The sequence below is a fragment of the Peromyscus leucopus genome, chromosome 17 (genome assembly GCF_004664715.2).
Source record: "Peromyscus leucopus breed LL Stock chromosome 17, UCI_PerLeu_2.1, whole genome shotgun sequence".
Taxonomy (NCBI): Eukaryota; Metazoa; Chordata; class Mammalia; order Rodentia; family Cricetidae; genus Peromyscus; species Peromyscus leucopus.
The window spans coordinates 26,054,006-26,077,135 of NC_051077.1; the positions used below are offsets into that span (position 1 = coordinate 26,054,006).

Below are 23,130 nucleotides of genomic sequence, written 5' to 3' on the forward strand. Positions count from 1 at the left end.
TTTTTTTTTTTTGGTTTTTTTTTTTTTTTTTTTGAGACAGGGTTTCTCTGTGTAGCTTTGTGCCTTTCCTGGAGCTCACTTGGTAGCCCAGGCTGGCCTCGAACTCACAGAGATCCGCCTGGCTCTGCCTCCCGAGTGCTGGGATTAAAGGCGTGCGCCACCACCGCCCGGCTTCATGTAATTTCTTATCTCTTTTAGATGTGTGGTTTTATGGAAATACCAGTTTCTGTGTTAGATTTAATATTTATGAAATGCTTTAGATGGACTATTTAGTGATTTTTGTTTATTTAACGTAGGAAACTTTTGAGAAGAACTTTGAAAGAGAAACACACAAAATCAGTGAACGGAATGATGCTGATAATGTGAGTGTCATGTCTGGATCTTCCAACTTTGAACCTTTTGCAACAGATGATCTAGGTAAGCAGAGCTTTCTTCATAGCCTTGCATATGACTTTACATCATGATCTCTTGGCAGTCTTTGGGTAGTTGAATAAGGAAATAACTAGGATGGACACAAAAATATCCATCAGTCTAAATCCATGACTCTTGTTTATTCCTCTACCTGGGGAAAATCATCCACTCTCTAAGCTATGAAGTAGGACTTCTTGTCGAATTGGCTACATTCTTGGGAAAAACAAAAAAACCTTCAAATATGAATAATAAGAGTTTTGGGTTTTTTTAATGGGATTTTATTTTTCCTTAAGGAAAAAGATCATATACTTAGTTACTGAAAAATCCATGGTTTCTCCAAACATTTTCAATAAAAATATGAAGTTAATGGTTTGAGGTAAAAACTCAGATTTTGTAACAATCCCTTTACTTAACTGGTTATGCAGTCTGCGGCAAGCTACTTAAGTGCTGTCATTTCTAGGGTAATCTAGGGATTAAACAAATAACTGATGATGCTGTACATGAAGTGCCTCATTAGCACAATAAATGGAAATTCTTCCAAAGCTAATTCTGGGCTCGAGAGATGTTTCAGCAGTTAAGAGCACTTACATCAGATGGCTCACTTCTGCCTGTAACTCCAGCTCCAAGGGGACTAACACCTTTTCCTGGCCTCAGTGGGCTACCCACACACATGTGGCATTCACTTACACAGACACATACATATACATACACATAAATAAAAATAGGTCTTGAAAAAAGCTAATTTTCCTTCCTTGTGTTCAGATTTTTATATTTTTGAGAGTATGGGAAAAGATTTGCTTTTACATATTCTAGGAATATTTCTGTTCCAAATTCAGGTAACACTGTGATTCACTTGGACCAAGCATTAGCCAGAATGAGAGAATATGAACGCATGAAGACTGAGACTGAAAGTAACTCAAATATGAGATGTACTTGCAGGGTTGTTGAGGATGAAGATGGTGCTGCTGCCACTACCACAGTCAGTAATTTAGAAGGTGTGTTTTTAGAGTGATCAGATGTCTTAATCAGAGTTGCATATAGAAACTAAAGCGAGCTGGGCATAGCTATAATCCCATCACTCAAGAGACTGTAGCAGAAGGATTTTAGTTTAAGTCTAGTTTTGGCTACATTACAAATTTAGGACTAGTCTAAACTATATACTTGCCACTCTGTGTTTAAAAGAAAAGTTAAAGCCCTTTTTAATACTAGTGGTTTTATTACTGCTTTCCTTTGATTATAAGGACTGCTAAAACTACTTGGTTTTTCCTTTGTATTATTTTAGCATAAAATTATTATAACATTCTATAAAATATTATATGAATGTGTATATATCTCTGTATATAATATCATTGGCTTTTGCTGATACATCATTTTTCTTAAAAAGTAGAAACTCCCATTACTGAGAATCACATTTCGCCACAGCCTGTAAGTGACGTTTCTGCTGTCCCGTGTCCTAGAATTGATACTCAACAACTGGACCGCCAAATTAAAGCAATTATGAAAGAAGTCATTCCCTTTTTGAAGGTAAAAAGTAAACCAGCTTATGTAATGACTCTAACAGTGACCGTATATACTTCCTTGTAAATAGTGCTGCTAACATTAACAGGGCAAAGAAAAAAACGTGCACGTGGAATAGGACTGGGTGTGGTGTTGCACGCCATGCTAACACTCAGGAGGCCTCAACAAGCAGATCTCTGAGTTTGAGGCCAACCTGGTATACACAGTGAGTTCTAGGTCAGTTGAAGAAACAAATTGCTTTCTGAAATTGCATACTATAATTTCATTTAAAAGAAGAATTTTAAAATTTCACTCTTTTCATCTAAAGTAAAAATTTCAAAAATTGGAAATTTTAAAAATGAGAAATGAAAACATAGTTTGCATTTCACCCAGATATGGAAAACTATAAAATGTGTTGCCATCAGGCTCATTTTAAATTTTTCTTCCCATAATTTTTTTAAAAACTAGTTTTTCCATACAGTGTATTCTGATCATTGTTTACCCTCCCTCATCTCCTCCTAGATCTCCCTACCAATCCAACTCCATGCCTTCTTTTCTTTTTCTGTATAAAACAGGCAAATAAACAAACCAAAATAGAACAAAACAAACAGAAAACACGAAAAAGCACGACTACACACCTGCATATGTACACGTGTATACATACACACAGAAAAACCATAAAAATAGGAGACCAGAATATCTAAGCAAAAGGCCAGTAAGGTTTAAAAAAAATGCCCAAAGTGTTATGGGATGTCTGTTAGATATACTTGGTCTATAATGCCATTTAACTCAGATTTGTCTTTTTTTTTTTTTTTTTTTGTGTGTGTGTGTGTGTGTGTGTGTGTGTGTGTGTGTGTGTGTGTGTGAAAATGATCTGTCTTTGGTAAGAGTAGGATATACCCACTGCTGTTCTGGGTTAATCTGCATCTGTACATCTAGTAGTATGTTTTATTAATCGGGTTCACCTGTGTTTGGAGAGCTGGCTCAGTGGTTAAGAGAATTTGCTGCTCTTACTGAGGACCCAGGTTGGTTCCCAGCACTCACATGTTGTTTCACAAGTGTCTGTAAGTACAATTCCAGGGGACTTTCTGACACCTTCTGGCCTCAGACCCTAGGAACGAGTGTGATGTAATACACACACTCAGGACCCTCCCTACACACACACACACACACACACACACACACACACACACACACACACACATACAGTGTTAAAGAAGGGAAGTCAGACCCTGGGAACAAGTGTGATGTACATACAGACACTCAGCCCCCCACCCCCACCCACACACACACATACAGTGTTAAAGAAGGGAAGTCAGACCCTGGGAACAAGTGTGATGTACATACACACACTCAGGACCCCCCCCCCCCACACACACACATACATACAGTGTTAAAGAAGGGAAGTCAGACCCTGGGAACAAGTGTGATGTACATACAGACACTCAGCCCCCCCCCCCACACACACACACACACACATCAGTGTTAAAGAAGGGAAGTCAGACCCTGGGAACAAGTGTGATGTACATACAGACACTCAGGACCCCCCCCCACACACACACACACACACATACAGTGTTAAAGAAGGGAAGTCAGACCCTGGAACAAGTGTGATGTACATACAGACACTCAGGACCCTCACACACACACACACACACACACACACACACACACACACACACACACACCTACATACAGTGTTAAAGAAGGGAAGTCAGACCCTGGGAACAAGTGTGATGTACATACAGACACTCAGCCTCCCCCCCCCCACACACACACACACTACATACAGTGTTAAAGAAGGGAAGTCAGACCCTGGAACAAGTGTGATGTACATACAGACACTCAGGACCCCCCCCCCCACACACACACACATCATACAGTGTTAAAGAAGGGAAGTCAGACCCTGGGAACAAGTGTGATGTACATACAGACACTCAGCCCCCCCACACACACACACATACATACAGTGTTAAAGAAGGGAAGTCAGACCCTGGGAACAAGTGTGATGTACATACAGACACTCAGCCCCCCCCCCCCCCCACACACACACACATACAGTGTTAAGAAGGGAAGTCAGACCCTGGGAACAAGTGTGATGTACATACAGACACTCAGGACCCCCCCCCACACACACACACACACACACACATACAGTGTTAAAGAAGGGAAGTCAGACCCTGGGAACAAGTGTGATGTACATACAGACACTCAGGACCCTACACACACACACACACACACACACACACACACACACACACACACACACCTACATACAGTGTTAAAGAAGGGAAGTCAGACCCTGGGAACAAGTGTGATGTACATACACACACTCAGGACCCCCCCCCCCACACACACACACATACATACAGTGTTAAAGAAGGGAAGTCAGACCCTGGGAACAAGTGTGATGTATATACACACACTCAGGACCCCCCCCCCCACACACACACACACACACATACATACAGTGTTAAAGAAGGGAAGTCAGACCCTGGGAACAAGTGTGATGTACATACAGACACTCAGCCCCCCCCCCCACACACACACACACATACATACATACAGTGTTAAAGAAGGGAAGTCAGACCCTGGGAACAAGTGTGATGTACATACACACACTCAGGACCCCCCCCCACACACACACACACACATACATACAGTGTTAAAGAAGGGAAGTCAGACCCTGGGAACAAGTGTGATGTACATACAGACACTCAGCCCCCCCACACACACACACACACATACATACAGTGTTAAAGAAGGGAAGTCAGACCCTGGGAACAAGTGTGATGTACATACAGACACTCAGCCCCCCCACACACACACACACATACAGTGTTAAAGAAGGGAAGTCAGACCCTGGGAACAAGTGTGATGTACATACAGACACTCAGGACCCCCCCCCCCCCCCCCCCCCACACACACACACATACAGTGTTAAAGGAAGTCAGACCCTGGGAACAAGTGTGATGTACATACAGACACTCAGCCCCCCCCCCCCCACACACACACACATACAGTGTTAAAGAAGGGAAGTCAGACCCTGGGAACAAGTGTGATGTACATACAGACACTCAGCCCCCCCCCCCCCCCACACACACACACACATACAGTGTTAAAGAAGGGAAGTCAGACCCTGGGAACAAGTGTGATGTACATACAGACACTCAGCCCCCCCCCCCCCCCACACACACACACATACAGTGTTAAAGAAGGGAAGTCAGAAAGGGGAAAGAATGAGGAATCTTTCCAGATGTTAGAGTCATTTTAAGTATTTTTCCCTAAATGATTACAATATTGGGAAAATGACATTTTAGTTGATGACATTTATTTTATTGATGATATTTTAATGTTAGATAACTTTTTAATATGTTGTCTATGTTGACTTGTTAGAGACCAAGCATGGTGGTATACACCATGTAATTCCAGTAGTCAGGAGACTGAAGCAAGAGAGAATCAGGAGTCAAAGGTCAGCTTTAGCTATGAAGTGAGACACTATCTTAAGGAAAACACAACACCACAGTCACGTGCTGGTCTTTGGCCCCTTGCAGAAAGGAACTGCCTTGGCACATGAACTTACTTATATGTTTGATGTACTTAGGTCAACCTTTGGTACCATGTAGTTTAGCCATCTCATTGTTAGTAGGAGAGTGGAATTTGACCTGGAAAAATAGTGACAGGACCTGTTTAATGAATTAATAGCAGAAAAGGAATGAGAACCCTGGGATTACTTGTTACAGGTCTACTTTAGACTGACCTTGAGAAGCTAACCAGGCTGAGGTTTATTTCATAACTGACGTATAGTTTTGGTTTTTTGAGACAGTTTTTAATATGTAGCCCAGGTTGGCCTAGAACTTAAAACAGTCCTCCTGCCTCACCCCCCAAGTGAAGCATACCACCACACTTGGTCTTCTTTCACAAGGTTTTTAAGGTGCAGTTAAGAAGACATTTGCCCTAACTGGCATTGAAAGCAAGTTAGGAAGACATCTAATACCTAGAGGCATTTTTAGTTCTTGGTATGGGTGCATTTGTTGCTGATGGAGTTACTCGCAACTGTTAGAAGACCATGGCAACTCTTACAAGAAAAAGCATTTAATTGAGGGCTTGCTTAGTTTCAGAGGATTAGTCCATTAGCATGACGGCAGGCATGGCAAGTGTGGTGCTGGAGTTGTTGAGAACCCTGCTGATCCACAGGCAGAGAGAGATTGGGCCTGGCATGGGCTTTTGAAACCTGAACACCCTGTCCTCAGTAATCCTCTTCCTCCAACGAGGCCATGCTTCCTAAATCTTCTAATCCTGTCAAAGTGATCCACTCCCTTCTGACTAAGATTCAACTATGTGAGTCTCTGGAAGCCATTCTTATTTAAACCACCATAGATACATACATAGTTGAAATGATGAACTATAAACAGGAAGATAGACAAATTGAAGGACTGGTGTGCATAATTCTCCTTAGTACAGAAGGGAAGTGATGAAAAGTATTGGAACAGGAAATTTCTTTTATTAGTCATTTTCTGGTGTGTGGGTTAAAATTTCCAAACTGTTCAGTCTGTATACTGTAGAGACTAGCCACTCTTAGGGATCTTTCCAATGTCTCTCTGGAAAATGAGAAACTATGCAAGAGAAAGAAATTTCAAATTGTATAGATTTTTTTAAAAAAATAATAGTTGAGTTTATGGCCTAACCTACTAGGATTTTTCTTAGGAGCATATGGATGAAGTATGTTCTTCTCAACTTCTTACTTCAGTAAGACGTATGGTTTTGACCCTTACCCAACAAAATGATGAAAGCAAAGAGTTTGTCAAGTTCTTTCATAAACAACTAGGAAGTATATTACAGGTAAGAGTTTATTTGTATATATGTTACATCTATACCATTTGGTTAGGGTTCTATTGACGTATTCTGATATTATACAACTTATTCAAGAGTCCATTCTAATACTCATTTTGGATGGCATTTTAATATCCTCTTTACTTAGTTAAAAATTGTAAGAGGACCTTCTGTATTTTTATTTACCATGGCCATCTCCAAAGGCCTGTCATAACTCCAGTAATAATCTATTGGTTTGAAAGGGCTGGAGAGATGGCTCAGCTGTTAAGAGCACTTGCTACCCTTCCAGAAGACCTGGGTTTGGTTCTTAGCACCCTTGTCAAGGTGGCTAACAACTGCCTGTGACTTCAGCTCCAGGGGCTTAGGAAATTGCCACTCTGTTCTGTTCTGCGGTTTTTTGTTGTTTTTTTTTAAGGCATCTGCACACACTTGGCATACCCACATAGATACACATGCATACACATGAATAAGAAAATTTTAAAACTGGTTTGATATTCTACCAATAAGAATAGTTCAAGACTGAAATGCTTAGAAAGCATGCTCTGATTTAATTTTAAATAATCTGGGAAATTTTCGAAGCTAGAAACCAGCCTCTAATTAGAGAAAGTTTTTAGAGCATAGTTAACTTTTCTTTCTAACAGTTAGTATGTGTTCAATAACTGGCATTTCACTCTCCTTATCGGTTCTATTTGAAGTCTTTAAGCTCCTCTCTCCCAGATAGTCATGACATAGGTGAAGGTTATGGGTTGCTGTGAACTGTGGGCATGCCACTCTGGCAAAGCGAATTACACTGAACCTTCTATTTGTTTTGTACCTGTTACCTGACTTCCTTTATTTCCTTCCCTTCCACATTGCCTCGCCTCTAGTAATCACTTTCTAACGCTCAGATAAACTGCAGCTTTAAATTATATTAAGGCTATGGTTCCCAGCTCGAGAAGATTTTGTGTGTCCCAGGAGGCATTTGACAGTGTCGTAGATGTTTTATTTCGTATAGCAAGTAAGTTGGGAGAGAGATAAGAAGGAAGAGGAGAAAGAGATGTATTAGGTAGAGGCCAGGCATGCTGCTAAACCTATACTGAAACAATTTTCTGGTCCTAAATGTCAGTAATGCTCAGGTTGTGATACTCTTAGGTAAGTAAAGACTCCTTAATTACTCCACATAACAAAAATCATTTCCATTGTGATCACCTGAATATTTTGACATTGAGACAGTTCATTGATGGGTATTGCTACTCTAGATTAGATAGTACATTTTTCTTTCATCTTGATGGGAAGTTTTTCTATGAAATTTTGTCTTGCTTTCTTTGCAGAAGTTAAACTGATTTTTAGGTGAGGTACTATCACTTTACCTGTTAGCTAATTTAAAACTTTGGTTAGATACTAATTTACTTCACTATAATTTTCCATTTTGTTAGTATTAAGATTAAAGCACAAATTCAGTAATAATCTCAAAATTGTTCTGACTCTTGTTTAATACATAATTTATGAGGTATATAATTCATCAGTGATCTTGTACTTTGTACAAATAGGATTTATTAGCATATTACTAGAAAAATTATAATGTATTCTTACAGCAATATCTGAAGTAGTAAAAACATTTAAGATAACTTATAGATAATAAATTTTTATAAATTTAACCAGCTAGCTTATTCCAAGAGAAAGAAATAGCTATTTTAGAATGTGTTTAAAAGAGAAATTATTTAAAACTCGTAATTTTAATCAATGTCTGTGCAGCTCTTCTAAGAAAATTTGACTACCTTTCTTCATTTCCTTCCTGATTTCTTTCACAGTTTCATGTCTATTAAAGAACAAAAGCTAATTTAAATATTGCCTAGACTCTTTTCTGTCTTCCCCTTTCTTTCCTCCTTCCCCCTGCTTTCCTCCATCTCCACTTTTTATCATGAACTAGACCTTAAAGTATTGGCTGCTGATTTTTTCTTCTGAGATCTGTTGAGAAGTTTGGGGTTGCATACATTCTATTTCTGTGACTGTATGATAGTGTTTCTGTGTTGCTTTCTTTGGGGCAGTAGGTCAAGTGACACAGCAGTGTAGCTTACCTTTTCTCTAAGTAGCATAGCCCATAGTTTTGCAAGAAAGAAAAAGGGAAATCTTTTATATAAAATAGCACAGTTACTCATTTGATGATGCTCTATTTCAGCTTGAGTAGAACTAATACTTCCTTATAAACTTATTCTGTAGAAAATTTTCAGTGAGAGTGACTAGTTGGCTAATGTAAAGGAAGAAACTAACAATTTGGTACCATGTAGATTAGGAAGACAATTTATCCTCACATAGTACTTAATCTTGTTTTACAGTAGTACATATATAGTCCCAACATGTACTCTCTGGGAACTTTTGTGAGACTAGGAGTTGGTTTTACTCATTTGTGCCCAAGAATTATATTAAGGAAGTACTATATTTATACATATATAGAATATACAGTGTATATACCATATATTCTTTTCCTTCCCTGTGTATACTCTGAGTGGGGCTAGCAAGATGCCTGCTTTGTAATAGAATATTTCATAGTAATACTAATCTGTCTCTATATAGCCGTGGCTTTAGTGTTAAGTTTTCCAATACTTTGAAAGTATTAGGAACAAGGACAACAACAGTACACATGCTAATGTAGACAAGGGGAGCCCCAGGAGGTCTCAACCATGTACAAAGAGCTAACACTAAGTGAGTAGATGAGGACATAAATACAAGTAACGTTATACAGCCTGAGCAGGTTCTGCTTATGTATTTCTGTATACATACATAAATGTCGGTAGCAATATAATGAAGTCAGAGTGAAAGAGCAAGGAGGGGTATATGGGAGGGCTTGAAGGGAGGAAAAGGAAAGGAGAAGTATATTAAAATCTCAAAAAACAACTCTGTGTGTATATATGTGTGTGTATGTATATGTGTGTGTATGTATATATATATATATACATACACACATAAAATTTTAGGAATACTGGTTTTTTCTAGGCAACTATTATAGTTTAATCTTTTAAACCACCTGTAGTGTTTTATGCACAGTTGATGATCTTAAAATTATTTATTTTATCTTTAAATAGGATTCACTAGCAAAATTTGCAGGCAGAAAACTGAAAGACTGTGGAGAAGATCTTCTTGTAGAGATATCTGAAGTGTTGTTTAATGAATTGGCTTTCTTTAAGCTCATGCAAGACTTGGATAATAATAGTATAGCTGTTAAACAGAGATGCAAAAGGAAAATGGAAGCAGCTGGAGTGATACAGTCTTATGCAAAAGAGGTAACTTTCAAGTTGTGCTTGTAAGAAAAGTTGTTGTCAGCCTGTCAATACAGTCCTTGATTATTAGTAGTAAATAAACTCTCCTTTGACCTCAACAAGAACAGTTATTTTTCATAAAACCAGTTAGTCAAATTTGTAAATCAGTACATGGGCTACATACTAAACTTAGTATTCCACCATCAAGGCGAGATCAAAAGTGCAGACAGGAATTGATGCTAACTGTCAATTGTGAGGTGTCCAATTCACTTTCGTATTGCTTACTAAGAGCTCCAAAGAGGAGAGAACCCGGATCTGGTTCCTGGACAGCTTCCCTATGATGGCTGTTGCCAAATGTCATTGAGTCTCTGAGAATATGTGTTACAAGGAAGTCACTTCCAGCCAACAAGCATCTGCCCGTTGGCTAGGGCTCTCATTTTTCATCTCTAGTTTTTTCTGCCTTGTTAATTCATGACTGCATGTGATCCTGATCAGTTAGTTCTCCTGTATTGGAAAGGTTACTGGGCACCCCCTTTCCTTACCCTCTGACCACGAGAAGGGACAGCAGGCCAAGACCCAGACAGAGAAACCTTTCTAACTTAGAGTCTTCTCCTCAGTGCTCCTGGTTTTATTCTAGACAGAAATTCATTTCAACCATTGCTAAATACATAAGGGACATAAAGAACACCATAGTAGGTTACTGGAAAGAAGTCTTAGTCCGCTTTAGGTAGGCAGTCTCATGAGACTTTCCCCAGGGGCTGAAATATGAGCTAAGACTGAAAGATAGAGGAGTTCATCAGGAAGACTGGGGAAAGCTTTCCATAGAGATAGAGCTCAGTGTAGTGATTTTAAGAGAGGATAATATGAGGAGACGTGATAAAGTACATATCTATAAAGCTAATCAATAATAAATTTTTAAAAAGAAGTGATAAGCTAATGTCTTAGATTGGTGTGCATCGACAAATAATTTTGACAGTTGAGTAAGTAACTCCAATGGTTTAGATGTGAATAATGACAGGCAACAAAGGCTGATTTACTGGCTTTTTTAATTAAGATTAGAAAAACTGGAATTACATAAGTATTCTTGCTGAATTCTACTTAATTGATTTGCTGTTAGGCCAAAAGGATTCTTGAAGGAGATCATGGCTCACCTGCTGGAGAGATAGATGATGAAGACAAAGTAAGTGCCAATATGTGTCTATAAGTAATGCTTTTAGAACAAAACAAAAAATTTTTAATAATTTATTTATTTATTATACATACAGTGTTCTGTCTGCATGTGTCCTTGTAGGCCAAAAGAGGGCGCCAGATCTCATTACAAGTGGTTGCGAGCCACCATGTGGTTGCTGGGAATTGAACTCAGGACCTCTGGAAGAGCAGCCAGTGCTCTTAACCACTGAGCCATCTCTCCGGCCCCACAAAACAAAATTTTAACTGCTTTTATCTTAATATTTTTTACAAGTATGTAATTAAATGTCTTTTCTTATTACAAACTATGGTTTTTCTTTTGGCTTTTTTTTTTTATTTTTTGAGACACGTTTTCTCTGTGTAGCTTTGGTGCCTGTCCTGGATCTCATTCTGTAGCCCAGACTGGCCTTGAACTCACAGAGATCCTCCTGGCTCTGCCTCACGAGTGCTGAGATTAAAGGCATGTATCACCACCACCCAGCACAGTTTTGCTTTTAAAACAAAACTAGATTGTCAGAAGTAATTCTTTATATTATTACAGAGTGGCTATTATTGCTATGAAAGCTCTACCATGTATACCTTTTTAAAACATTCCAAGAATTAATTATTTACATTGTTTACAGGACAAGGATGAGACTGAAACTATTAAGCAGACTCAGACTTCTGAGGTCTATGATGCTAAAGGTCCCAAAAATGTAAGATCTGATGTTTCTGATCAAGAGGAAGATGAAGAAAGTGAAAGGTGTCCTGTGTCTATTAGTAAGTTTAAAGGCTTTGAGACATAATTATTCGTAAGTTTTATATAGGTCACTTATAGTTTGTAGGGATGCATTGAGAATTTTGTCAAATTCTGGTTTTGAATCCCAGTATCATTTTGACTGAATGCTGTGCATGACCTGCTGAAATTGCCTTGCCATTCAGCACCAGAGTTTCTAGTGTGCACTGGTTTGAGTCCTTCTGATACCATCCATGTACACAGTACCTGTGTCACTCGTGATGCAGTTGACACTCGCCATCACTAAGATTGCCTGGAGAGATGTGGTGATGTACAGCAGTAGGAGACTGAGGTAGTGGGGTAATTGAAGTCCAGGAGTTAGTACCAGCAACACAGTCAGACTCATCTCTACACCCACCCCCCCATCCTGAAGATTAATTTGTGAGTTGACTAAAATTTGTGTGTAATCAACTTAGATCTATCTAAAGCTGAAAGTCAGGCTTTAACTAATTATGGAAGTGGAGAAGATGAAAATGAGGATGAAGAAATGGAAGACTTTGAGGAGAGTCCTGTGGATGTCCAGACTTCACTTCAGGCTAACACCGAAACTCCAGAAGAGAATGAGCACGATAGTCAGGTATCTGTTAAAAACCAGTGCCCCTCCGCCAGGCCTGTGGTGAAAACAGGAGCCTTCTGAACACTGTCAGAGTGAATGCCCTTTCCAGTCTCATTTTCATGATTAAAATGGTTAGTAAAACTTAGTGTATTTATTTAGATCTGAAACATGCCTGCTAGGTGGCATGTATAATTAATCCCAGCACTCTGGAAGTAAAGGTCGGCAGATCTGAGGTCAAGGCCAGCCAGGGCTATAAAAGGAGACTCTGTCTCAAAAACAAAAAATCTGAAGCACTAGTTTTATAGTTAATAATCTTTGAAACACTTTAATCTTTTTTATTACAAGTTGTAAAACTATAAGATACTTTAGAAGATATAAATTTTTAAAGTTTCCTATTTTTCTCCTAGTCACAAATTAAAATAATATATAACAAGCATAAAATCGTTTATTTCCTGCCTTTACTTTATCTAGCTCAAGAGGCTATCTATACCTGATACAGTTTCTTCTGCTGTTTACTTTATGTATGTATGTATGTATGTATGTATGTATGTATGTATGTATGTATACAGTGTTCTGCCTGCACACCAGAAGAGGGCTCTAGATCTCATTATAGATGGTGTGAGCCACCATGTGGTTGCTGGGAATTGAACTCATGACCTCTGGAAGAACAGCCAGTGCTCTTCTGAGCCATCTCTCCAGCTCCCTACTTCAGTTTTTTGAGTGACTGTGTGTGTGTGTGTGTGTGTGTGTGTGTGTTGGTTAAATCTATGTTTAATATTTAGACTTTGCCAAAGTATATAAATATTTCCAGCCTCTGAACGAAGTAAATATTGTTACTGCTCCATTGTACATCCCTTGTACAGATGTAGTGATGGTCTCCATTTTTATAAGTATTCTTTGAACATATAAATTCCCGAGTATTCTATCCTGTCCTCTAGTAGCTCTCTATACAAGCCTCTCCACAGAATTTGATACATGAACTAAATGATCTTTCCTTCTGTTTTTCCCTTCTTCAAGTACTATCCCTTTCTGCTGCATTCTAGATTTAGCTCTTAGATCTGCTGAATAGTTACCAACCTAAGAATTTATTTTTCTCCATTATGTTCATCAGGTCTCTGTTTATGGAATCTAGTCCTTTGTCTTTCTCCTTTGTGGTTTGTGACCTCATTTCAGGGGTAATAAATCTGCTGGTACCCTTGTGAGAAAGAATGCATAAAAGGTTACATATTTAAAAAGTTCTTAAGTGTTGAAGGTATTTTCCTTTAGATATTGATTGTGCTGCTTCATCATCTTGGTTACAGAGCTGCTTTGCAGGTGTCCTGGGATTTCTTAATTCAAACCCTACATGTATAGCTTTGTCCTGTTCCCTACACTGAAAGCCTTCCACCCCAAAGAATTTGGAGTTTTACAGCGTTGTTGTGGTTTTTTTTCTGTTGTCTGAGTATTCGTTTGGTCTTCCCTATTTATATTTTCTTTCATTTGTTAAATTTTCTTTATTTGCTTTATTTCTCTTCTCTCTGTGGAAATTATAGATGGTAAAATAGTTAGCCCCTGGTTGATAATCTCATTTTTCTTCTCTGTTCCTTTTACTGTCCCATTGCTTTATCATTTTGCTTTACTTTCTGGGGTGTATCCTAGGTCTTAATACTTGTATTAATTAGTTTTTATTTTATTTCAACTTTCCTAACTACTCTGTCTAAACACTTTTAACGTTTTTCTGATTATTTTTTATAATGTCACATGTTTTCTTCTATACCTGAAAGCTTTAGATAGCTATCTGCTGAACCTTGGCTGTTTAAAGATTTATAGATACACACACACACACACACACACACACACACACACACACAAACACACAATTTTGAAAAAATGTCTTGAGTTCTTTGGAGTTTCTGTGTAAGGCATTTTTATAGGCAGCTCTCTTTCTGATAGAAAGTCCCAGTTGTCAATTTACATTGGTGCTTTCCTTGGTTCCTTCAGAAAAGGTTCTTCATTCTTCACCCTGGCATAGAAGTTTTGTTGTTGGCATTCTTGAGCTAAATGGGTGGAGTAGGTATCCCACCATTATGTGGACTTAAACTAAACCCCTGTTTTCAGTGTAGTTCCTTTTACCATGTCTACCTCCTTCCACTTCAACCCTTTGTGTGAAACTAGTTCAGTTCTCTAAAAAAATGTAATCTTGTACTTTCTGTGAGGTTGGACATGAAACGCTAGGAGTCGCCACTTCCTTAAAAGACAAACAGCTCCCCAGCATCTCCCCTTGTGATGCTCCTCAACCCTGCCCTGCCATTGTAGCCCTCCCTCGCATCCACTGCTTCCACTTGTGGGATGAATTCAGATTAGATTCTCCTTCTGCTACAAGCATTTGATGTGGTTCATCTTCCTCCTCTTTCTCACTTCTGCTTCAGGCTTTCAGTTCACTTAAGGCTTACAATTATAGATAGCCTTTCATTTTGAGATAAGGTCCTGAGAAAAAATATAAAAGCTTGTGGGATCTATTTTATTCTATCATTTGTTTTGTGCTTGTCTAAGAAGGAAACCTTTTTTTAATTACCCATCTTTTAATTGTTAACTAAAGGCGCCTTGAAACACTTTAAGAAGACTGTATTACATTTCCCTTTTTATAGCTCTGGGGTTGGACAAAAACCACACAGTAGTAATTACCTTTTCTATAGGGACATATATTTTTAGGTCTTGCTATTAAAACATATTTTTCTTTTAGGTGCTATCACATGATCCTGAAAAAATATCAGAAAGCACAACTGTACCATCAGACCAAGAACCAACTAGTAAGAGTAAGAAGTCTAAATAACCCTAATTTTTACACTTTTTAAAATATTTTCAGTGTGCTCAAAACTAAAAAAAGTAGCTTTTAATTGTAGGCTAATGTAAGTGTAAACACACTTTGGACTTAATGTCTATCTTTGTTATCCTGGTAAATATTTTGTGTAAAAGAACAGTGATTGATTTGATTTTTGTTGTTTAGTTTGGTTAAGTTTTTAAAAACAGCCCTGTATAGCCCAAGTTGGCCTTGAACTCTTTATGTAGTTTGAAGATAACCTTGAACTTCAGATCCTTCTGCCTCTGCTTCTGTCATTGAATTGCAGGTGCATGCACCCATATTGTGCCTCCAACAAGCAATTATTTTCCATTTATTTGTTTGTTTATGTATTTATTTATTTATTTTGCGGCAGGGTCTCAGTCTGTAGCCCTGGCTTGCCTGGAACACCCTATATAAATCAGGTTGGCCTCTAACTTGAAATATCTGCCTGCTTTTGCTTCCCACATTCTGGGATTAATGGCATGGGACCCTTGCCCAGTGCAAGTATTTTTATTTATTTATTTTTTAAATGTGTGTGTACCTAAGTATGTGCATGTGTATCACATGCATGTAGTGCCCACAGAGGCCAGAAGAGGGTACTAGATCTTCTAGAACTGCAGTTACACTCCATTGTGAACTACTTGATGTAGGTGCTGGGACCTGAACTCTAGTCCTCTGTGAAAACAGCAAGTGCTTTTTAACAGCTAAGCCATCTCAACAGCTCTCCCCCCCCCCACCTTCTTTTATTTATATTTGGCAAATACTTAGCTGTACCCAAAATTTATCCACAGTTTCTTTAGAGAAAAATGAGAGGGGTTTGTTTTAAAATAATACTGATTTTAGGGCTTTGGTCTTAAAAATCCTAATTCATTATTCCTTATTCACTGAAATCATTTGGCCTTAAGGAATTTATTTTAACATGTTCCTAGCTAAATCTGTTCAACTAAACTTGGGAGCCATGATAAGTAAAATCTGGATGGGGATCTTTTGGGTCTTCATGTCTTGACTACTCTTGTTCATGGTACTGTTTTCCCTTAGTGTTGTGGATTGAACAGGTGCTTCATTTTTCTAACGTGGAGACTTCCTTTTGATGGCAGATGATCAAGACAGCAGCTCTCCTGTGAAACCTTGTTATCTCAATATCTTGGAAAATGGACAACCTTTAAATAGCACTACCCATAAGGACTCACTCACTCCTACTGATTCATCTAAACAGCCTGACCCTACGCCATTACCCTTAACTGCAAGTGAAACCTTAGTGCCTAACGTCAAAGAAGTGAAATCTGCTCAGGAGACTCCCGAGAGCTCTCTGGCTGGAAGTCCTGATACTGAATCTCCAGTGTTAGTGAATGACTATGTATGTAATGGTTACATTTCCAAGTATTTTTGTGTTTGTATTTCTGTTTATATTTCATTTTCGACTAACACATTGAAGTATAAATTTGGGGTATGGCAGAGAACTGTTCAACAGTCAGTATTTATATGTAGCAAGTCACATAACAGTATACTAGGAAATCACACTTATAATAAGAAGTACCTAAGTTAGTTTTACTCTGAACCTTGATTTCATTTCAATTTAATAGCAAACAGGTTAGTTTGGGGATGTTTAGGTTACTTTTTAAAAATTTTTCTTAAAAGATTAATCATTATGTATACAATATTATGCCCACATGTGTCCCTACATGACAGAAGAGGGCGCCAGATCTCATTACAGGTGGTTGTGAGCCACCATGTGGGTGCTGGGAATTGAACTGAGAACCTCTGAAAGAGGAATCAGTTCTCTTAACTGCTGAGCCATCTCTCCAGCCCCTAGGTTACATATTTTTAATATAATTTTTCTTAGCAAAAATGAAGCATCATATTTGAAACTTGGTGGGTACAATGTATCCCTTCCTTTTTTGTTGCTGTTTGGTTTTTCGGGTTTGTTACTTTGATCTGGCCATTCTGTAACTTGATAGGTAGATAGACTGGCCTGGAACTTTAGGTGTTCCTCCTGCCTCTGCCTCTTGAGTGCTGGGATTACAGGTGTCTGTCACCACTACTAGCCTTTGGTTCATTTTTTTTTTTTTTTTAATTAAAATTGACTGTGTTCTTAAAGCTATTTTTCTAGTTATGACTTACAGAAAGTCAGAAAGGGAACTAAGAATGTTTCAAAAACATCAGTAGAAACTATTATAAGCTGCTTTGTTTTCTTGCCATGTACACTTAGACATTCAAAGCTCTGAAAATTAATTGATTTAGTCTTTAAATGTTGCAGCATTTATTTATTTTATGCGTATGTGTCTGAATGTATGTATGCTTGCGAGCCCATAGAAGTCAGAAGCGGTATTGGTTTCCCTGGAACTGGAATTGCAGATGGCTGTGAGCCACCACATAGGTGTTGAGAATTGAACCTGGGTCCTTAGAAGAGCAGCCAATAATCTTAACCACTGAGCCATTTCTCTAGCCCCTTTCAGAAATCTTTATTATATTAATTAGTTGACAGAGAGAGAGAGCAAGAGCAGGTGCAGGCATGTGAATGTATGCAGCACAGCCCGTGTGTGGAAGTCAGAAGACAGCCTGCCGGAGTTTGTTTTCTCATCCGCATTGTGGTCTGGGGGTGGAACTCAGGCTCAGCAGCAAGTGCCTTAACCAGATGAGCCATCTCCCTGCCCCCTACCCAGCCGATTCTGATTTGTTTGTCTTTTGAGATGTGCTTTCTATTTATTCCTGCTAGCTTGCTGTAGAGAGCAAACTGACCTCAAACCCACAGAGCTCTGCTTGCCTTTGTTTGCCTCCTGAGTGCTGTGTATGCTGTTCTGTAAACTATATGTTTTTAAATCATTCATATAAATATGAATATATAAAACTCCACCTTATTTCTAGGCATGAGTGATTTAGATTTTGATACAGAGGCAAAGGTGTTGTGCTTTTTGCTTTTGTTCATTAACTATACTTATCTTCCAGGAAGCAGAATCTGGGAATATAAGTCAAAAGTCTGATGAAGAAGACTTTGTGAAAGTTGATGATTTGCCGCTCAAACTGACAGTCTATTCTGAGGTACTCGGCTCTCTTCAGCTAAGCTTGTCTTTATAACAAATATTAGATGAAAGATTATACTTTTAATTTTCATTCTAAAGGCAGAGCTAAGGAAGAAAATGGTAGAAGAAGAACAGAAAAACCATTTATCTGATGAAATATGTGAAATGCAGACTGAAGAATTAGCTGGAAATTCTCAGATACTGAAAGAACCTGGTAAACTTTACCAATTTTAATTTTGTATTGAAAAATCATGATCACACCAGTCTAGTTTGTTTTTGAAATGTACTATTACTTCCTAGAAAATCTAAGAAGACAGTCTGTCAATTCAGCCGCTTGATTCTTTTCAAATTATATCAGATTATGTTCTCTATTTTTCAAAATCTTTAGTTTTAATAAAGTACTAGATGCAACTCTAATGTAAATGTTTTATGATTTCTTAATGCTTCAAATACATGTAATACATGTAATATCTTTCATCTCCCATGTAAAAAGTGTGTATTGAGATCCATTTCCCTTCCTGTCATTGTGTTCACATTAGTTTTGGGGGTTTGCCTTTATTATTTTAAATGTCCTTTAAACTTCTTTGTTGCAGAAAGTTAAAAAAAATATATTATTACATTATTAATTTTATTCAGATAAGCACAGTTTATTTTTACAATTGTAGTAATTAAACCTTATACTTATTTCATACACACACACACACACACACACCAATTTCATTCTCTATGGATGTAATGGTACAACTTCTGAGCTGCTCAGAGTATTTCTTGTATCAAAACCAAAGCATTTTCATCTTGTTATTTTCTTTCAATAGTTAAAATCATTTAAGTTTTTTTTCTGGAAATGAGATGTTGGACAGAACATTTAGATATATCAGAGTTTGCTTTTTAGCTCAGTTCTGCCCATCTGAATACATGGCGTCCTTATCAGCTGCAGCCTGTTCTAGGGGCCAAGCCACAGCTCTCTCTTCATCCAGCCTCATGTACCCAGGGCTTTCAAGGACATTGTTGGGATCGTGTCTGTCTTCCAGCCACTCTTCTTTTGTCTACATTTAATCTTTTTTTTTTTTTTTGGTTTTTCGAGACAGGGTTTCTCTATGTAGCTTTGCGCCTTTCCTGGAATTCACTTGGTAGCCCAGGCTGGCCTCGAACTCACAGAGATCCGCCTGCCTCTGCCTCCCAAGTGCTGGGATTAAAGGCGTGCGCCACCACAGCCCGGCCTATTTAATCATTTTTATAGTTACTTTCTTTTTCTCTAGTGGAGTTTTTTAGAGAGAAAAATATTTGCTCGGTCTCCATTCATGAAAAACAAATACTCATTCTGTGTTTTACCAGGGAATTTGAACTGAATTCACACTTTTTATTGTGGTCTTGTACATAAAGTAAAGCTTTAATGGAAGAGACTATTAAAAGTAAATTTTAGTAATATTTTAATTCACCAATTTATAAAACATTAACCATTATTCTTCTTTTCAGAAACAGTGGGAGCCCAGAGTATATGAACTGTCTTCAGGGACTCATCTAATTCTCTTACATAGTCAGTGCATATAAAAAGACACTAAATAAATATCTGTTTTGATCTGTATAAAATGTAAATTAGTTTGACACTGCATTTTTGATGGGTGTGCTAATCTCTGCCTGTGGCAGTTTAAAACATCAGAATCTGAATCCTGGACAGATTCAAACCTTGACACACTGTGGGAATTTTCTTTTTATTTTATTATTATTTTGTTGTTATTGTTATGGTCTTGACCCTCACCCTTCATTGTGATGTTTTGATATGTTAACTTTAAAATGTAGTTTTAAATAAAGTTTGAACTTATCTGTAAAGTATGCTTTTGGGAAATTTTGTTGAATTCTATGCAGCAAATTGCTGTTTTATGTAACTTAACACTATTCCGAACCAGCAGTGGTCAAGAATTGGAGAAATACATTAATTACTCTAGAGCCCAGCCTTAGACCAGTCTTCAGAATAATGCCAGTGTTACTGTTGTTGGGTCTGATGGTCTCATAATTCCTTCCTGGTCCTGTGTAAGGATAAAGTAGACTTTATAAAGGTGACCAGGAGTGGAGTGGTCATAGAACATGTTAGTAACCCACATTGTGTACGAGGTTTAGATTATGTTAGTACCTAGGACTTCACAAAATTATCTATTAGATTAATATTTTCCAGAGTTGCAAATCCTGTCTAAAAATTAACAAACAAGCATTATATAAATGTAGGGAGTATTTCTGTACAGACAAGTAGCATTCTAATTAATTTAAAATGAAAACCCAAACTCTTTCAAGTAGGATAAATAGAACTAAATTTATGTACAGAACATTAAGACTTGTAATGCCTTTGGACAAACATGCCTTTTGAGATGATAATTTAAAACCAAAGCCTAACAGTTGGTTTTGTGTGTCCTGAGGGAGAGAAGTAAGTCAATTGTTAAGGAAGTCTCTGAGCTCTTCATCACTTATAAACCAACTTTAAAAAAGTGCTTTGTCTTCTGATTCCGTCATGCTTACCACCACCCTGATTGGTATTCTCGTAGAGCCAGTTAACCGTGAATAAGTCAGTCTTACAGATTTTTACTTGAAAAGTCAGTGTTAATTCCAAGTATCTACTTAAATTTGTTCAATAGTTGTCTAAAATACCCTATAAGAACTTGTTTGGTATTCCTTTAAAATTCTCACTTGCTTGATGGCTTAATATAAATGTCCATTCAGGGAATAAAAATGACAATTTCCTTCTGAGGACTTTTATTGTATTGTTATTTAATTTAAAGTAAGACCATATATCTTGGATGTCATTCAAATTTATTTGGAAACTACCAATCCATAATCAAGGATTCTTACCCAGTTGGACTGACTTCAGGGACATTAGAACAATAATTTATATGTACAAACAAGTTGTATATTTTCCAGACTCAAAGCAAGAAACTTGATTTGAACCCTCAAGCCAGGCCTTACAATTGCAGTGCATTCTCCTCCTCCCCCTCCTTCTCTCTCTGCATGCTACAGTGGAAGAATTGGTTTAGATGTTAGCTCTTACCATGGTACCTATGGACTTCATCAAACTACTTTATTTGACTTACATTAGAGCTGCTATCTAGTCTGTTGTTTTCATATTTTAGTAGGTAATTTAGTTTTAAAATACCCAGAGATTGAGAACAGATAATGTATGTAATATGTTTTTTTCTAGTAAGTATTGCTCAAAAGTTAATTAAATTAAGTATTCCTATTTGTCTTAATTTGTAAGTTAAAACTTTGGTTAGTGATAAGAGAGAGAGAAAAAATCCCAATGAGTAAGCTACAACTCTACAAAGTTAGAGATAACGCTATAATAATGAACTACCCAGACTATGGAGGTACTCTGTATTTTGTAACATTCACTTTGGGTAAATGCTTTTTCACTGTTAATAAATGTATATCCTACATATAACTCTGAATTGCATTTTTATTTAAATTGACGTACTCACTGCACTTTAGAATTCATTCCAGAATTGTGTCTGACTTGGCAGTATTTAATATTAAAAAAATCAGGCCATGAAAAATAATAATACACTGATGAAAGGTATCACTGCAGAGTATTTTTCTTATGAAGAGCAGATTCTTGATTATTTCTCAGTTCCATTTTTTTTATAAATACTGTTGATATATACATAACAAAGAGATTGTGAGTTTGAATCTATCTTCCCTGACTTGAAAATATCTGAGAGAATATAAATATCAAGTATGATGCAAAAAAGCCTGTGTGTACTTGGGGAAGCATACTTTTTCAGATTTGTTCTAGAAGAGGGGTGTTATTGTAAAATCACCTATCATTTACGCCTAATAACTAAACCCAGCATGAGACAGAGTAAAGCAGCCTTCCACCAGCTCTTCAAAGGAGCTGGAATTCTATTCTAGCTGCCTACCTCTGACCTTAACAACAGTTGTGACCTCAAGGTCAATAGACTCATCCTCAGTGTTTTCCTGTTAGTATAGAAATGGGTTTGAGGAGGACACTGCAGAGAATGTACTGATCAAAAAGGGCAGATTATCAAACTAGTGAACCAAAATGCCCGCCTGTTTTTAAACAAACACATGTGCATTAAGTCGTTACATTTATCTATATGGAGGGATGCATGTGTACTATGATGGACATGTGGGGAGGTCAGAGGACAACTTGGAGTCTGTTCTCTCCTACCATGTAGGTCCCAGGGATTGAACTCAGGTCTTCAGCCTTGGCAACAAGCACCTTTACCCCTTGAGCCTTCTCACTGGCCCAACAAGTGTTTTTAGTGCTGTGTCTTATTTGACATTCCCCAGATTGTTGGTTTCTAGGTTTTAAAGCAGTGGGATAGGACAAAGATTGTAATATACATTTTGTATCAACTTCCTAGTGACACTGTATGTTTTTGCTGCAAGGATTAAATAGGACATCCAGGATTTTGTCAAGTCCTCCAAAGTCTATATTTCTAAGCTAGGTATGCAGATTTTTTACATGAAAAATGCTATAAAATTAATGAAGTAGCAGACTGATAAAGGAGAAATTGTGCAAACATGTTTGGGCAGAGGAAAAGGTTTATTTGTAGTTTTATTGAATAAAAATATTAAAGGCCTTTACTATTCTGCTAGCTGTCAATATCTCTTCAGTGGATTTTTTCAAATCTATTTCTCAGTAGAAAGTGTAATGTTGACCTTATTTCAAAATAGGATTAAGGGCTAGAAAAAATGCTCAGCAGTTAAGAGTGCCTGTTGCTCTTGAAGAGGATTGGAGTTCAGTTCCCAGCTCACAACCTGCAGCTCCCCCTCTAAGGGATCTG

At 37.7% G+C, this 23,130-nt stretch overlaps 1 protein-coding gene across 18 annotated transcripts in view; it reads left to right on the forward strand.

Annotated features, from left to right (window-relative positions):
• The window catches only part of Pcm1 (pericentriolar material 1), a 106,259-nt gene extending 86,089 nt beyond the window's left edge, over nt 1-20,170 (forward strand). For 10 of the 18 annotated variants that reach the window (XM_028872327.2, XM_028872334.2, XM_028872331.2 and 7 more), the window contains 13 exons: nt 297-417; nt 1,248-1,406; nt 1,796-1,935; nt 6,616-6,750; nt 9,804-10,001; nt 11,095-11,157; nt 11,789-11,924; nt 12,357-12,517; nt 15,219-15,291; nt 16,415-16,674; nt 18,264-18,356; nt 18,437-18,551; nt 19,814-20,170. In XM_028872327.2, coding sequence (XP_028728160.1) covers nt 297-417; nt 1,248-1,406; nt 1,796-1,935; nt 6,616-6,750; nt 9,804-10,001; nt 11,095-11,157; nt 11,789-11,924; nt 12,357-12,517; nt 15,219-15,291; nt 16,415-16,674; nt 18,264-18,356; nt 18,437-18,551; nt 19,814-19,839 — 1,680 coding nt within the window. In that variant the 3' untranslated portion in view covers nt 19,840-20,170. The remainder of the gene's footprint in view (nt 1-296; nt 418-1,247; nt 1,407-1,795; nt 1,936-6,615; nt 6,751-9,803; nt 10,002-11,094; nt 11,158-11,788; nt 11,925-12,356; nt 12,518-15,218; nt 15,292-16,414; nt 16,675-18,263; nt 18,357-18,436; nt 18,552-19,813) is intronic. The other 8 variants (XM_028872329.2, XM_028872337.2, XM_028872341.2 and 5 more) reach the window with 4 other exon arrangements.
• The last annotated feature ends 2,960 nt before the right edge of the window (nt 20,171-23,130 follow it).